The 2673-nt window shown below is 41.4% G+C and overlaps 1 protein-coding gene across 1 annotated transcript; it reads left to right on the forward strand.

Moving 5' to 3' along the window:
- The first annotated feature begins 1239 nt into the window (after nt 1–1239).
- Nucleotides 1240–1989, forward strand: LOC125094134 (BCL2/adenovirus E1B 19 kDa protein-interacting protein 3-like). The gene has a single exon (XM_047719843.1). The coding sequence runs from the start codon at nt 1306–1308 to the stop codon at nt 1987–1989; it is 684 nt and encodes a 227-aa protein (XP_047575799.1). The 5' UTR covers nt 1240–1305.
- The last annotated feature ends 684 nt before the right edge of the window (nt 1990–2673 follow it).

A 2673-nucleotide genomic window follows, 5' to 3' on the forward strand; every position in this document is an offset into this window, starting at 1 on the left:
GCCCCAGCCCCTTCCTGTCTGCTGCTCTCCATTGCTCTTGCTGAGGCAGAAAAAAGACCAAATGGCCATCCTGTTTGGTTAAGAAAAGAAAAACAACTCCCCTAGGATGATTTAGCACTCTCCTGAGATGCCTTCATATAGATTATACTTCCACATAAAGGGGGTCAATGGGCCCTGAGAAACTGCAAAAATGTCCCGTTACCATCCCCCATCACCTGTAACCATAAAACTCACTCCTAGGGGCACCTGGATGGCTCAGTGGGTTAAAGTGTCTGCTTTCAGCTCAGGTCACGATCCCAGGGTTCTGGAATCAAGCCCCGCATCGGGCTCTCTGCTTGGCAGGGAGCCTGCTTCCCTTCCTCTCTGCCTGCCTGCCTCTCTGCCTACTTGTGATCTCTGTCTGTCAAATAAATTAAAAAAAAAAAAAAGACTAATTGTTAAAAAACTCACCCCTAACCCTGTTGGATGCTCAGTCTTTGGGAACGATCCTGCTGAGCCTACTGGTGAATATAAAGCTGTAGTCTCCCAGATTTTCATGTGCCGTTTGAGTTTCCTCAGTTGCTTCTGATTTTCCTCAACAGCACAGCTGCTATTTGACAGTGACAGGAAGAACCAGAGCATCTCTTATTTGCTTGGGGTTCTACACCCACACGTCTTTCGGGACTACTTCCAACACTTCCAGTGCTCTCTGATTAGGGAAATAATTTTTATGACATCATTTTGTTGGGGAAAAAATGAAAAAAGGTAAGATAGAAACATGACAATTATTTCTACAACAATTACTCCTAACCATAGTTATATACAAATTAATGGACTCCTGTGGGTTTGGCCAAAAGAAATAAAGGGTGATTCCAGAAATTACATTTTTGTTATGTATTAGCCTATCACTCCATTAGGCAAGTTTAATTGAATGTAGTATTATTTTTCAGGTTAAGATCTCTGTATTTCAAGAATAGATTGCAAAGAACAAAAACAAGTGGAATAAACCTTCATACTCTATGTAGAAACTCAAGGTGAGCTCTGATGGAGAATAAAAATAATAAAACTAACAAACAAAAAAAGGCCAGTGCAAGAAAAGAGCTTAAAAAGTCTCCTAATAGAATGTATTAAGGAGTTGGCAGAGAAGACAAAAGCAAGATACATATCCTCAAAATAGACATGGATGTATTAGAAAATAAAATCACTGCAGAAAATAGAATAAACTCAAGTTTACATAAAATATTAAGGGACTTGGGCTTGTTGTGTTGCTGCCGGAGAACCAGAGACGGTCCTGCTGCGGCCGCAAGCCCTTCCAGCCACCTGACAATGTCGTCTCATTTAGTAGAGCAGCCGCCGGCCCCGCACAACAACAACAACAACTGCGAGGAAGGTGAACAACCTTTGCCCCCGCCAGCCGGCCTCAACAGTTCCTGGGTGGAGCTACCCATGAACAGCAGCAATGGCAATGATAATGGCAATGGGAAAAATGGGGGACTAGAACATGTACCGTCTTCATCCTCTATCCACAATGGAGACATGGAGAAGGTTCTTTTGGATGCACAACACGAATCAGGACAGAGTAGTTCAAGAGCCAGTTCTCACTGTGACAGCCCTTCCCCACAAGAAGATGGGCAGATTATGTTTGATGTGGAGATGCACACCAGCAGGGACCATAGCTCTCAGTCAGAAGAAGAAGTTGCAGAAGGAGAGAAAGAAGTTGATGCGTTGAAGAAAAGCGTTGACTGGGTGTCTGACTGGTCCAGTAGACCTGAAAACATTCCACCTAAGGAGTTCCACTTCAGACACCCCAAACGCTCTGTCTCTTTAAGCATGAGGAAAAGTGGGGCCATGAAGAAAGGGGGTATTTTCTCCGCAGAATTCCTTAAGGTGTTCATTCTGTCTCTCTTCCTCTCTCATATTTTGGCTTTGGGCCTAGGCATCTATATTGGAAAGCGACTCAGCACACCTTCTGCCAGAAAGAACAGCCCCAGAAAAGCGTGTGACCTGTGAAGTGGTGTATTGTCACAGTAGTTTATTTGAACTTGAGACCATTGTAAGCATGACCCAACCTGCCACCCTATTTTTACATATCCAAGTTCCAGTAACTCTCAAATCCAGTATTTTATTCAAACTCTGTTGAGGCATTTTACTAACCTCATTCCCTTTTTGGCCTGTAAGACACTTTAGAATTTCCTAACAGAGTTTACTGTTATTTAGAAATTTGCAAGGGCTTCTTTTCCGCAAATGCCACCAGCAGATTATAATTTTGTCAACAATGCTATCGTCTCCTTTTAGTGCCACCAGACTTAGACCTGCATCATTCATGGTAACATATTGCCGTCCTTTGAAATTCAATAGAATTCTATCAGTAGTGTGGTTAAACTTGGGTATATTTATGATTTCTTTTCAACATTGGAAATAAATTTAGTTCTGCCTTTTTCTTAAACTATCTGTGAAATTTTGGACTATTACTTAAAACATAAATACATGATCATAGTAAAACTTCTCCTAAGATGAAATCATGCAGTATTTATTGATAGCTCTAACATACGGAATACATGTTTATGCTCCTACCCAGATTTGTGTTGAACAGAAACAGATTGCATGGTTGGAAAGGAGACTTTGACAATTAACAGTTGAAGTTTTAAGATTAATGTTCAAAAAGCTTTATACCTGTTTACAATTTGGGGCTGA

The sequence above is a fragment of the Lutra lutra genome, chromosome 2 (genome assembly GCF_902655055.1).
Source record: "Lutra lutra chromosome 2, mLutLut1.2, whole genome shotgun sequence".
NCBI classification, from domain to species: Eukaryota; Metazoa; Chordata; class Mammalia; order Carnivora; family Mustelidae; genus Lutra; species Lutra lutra.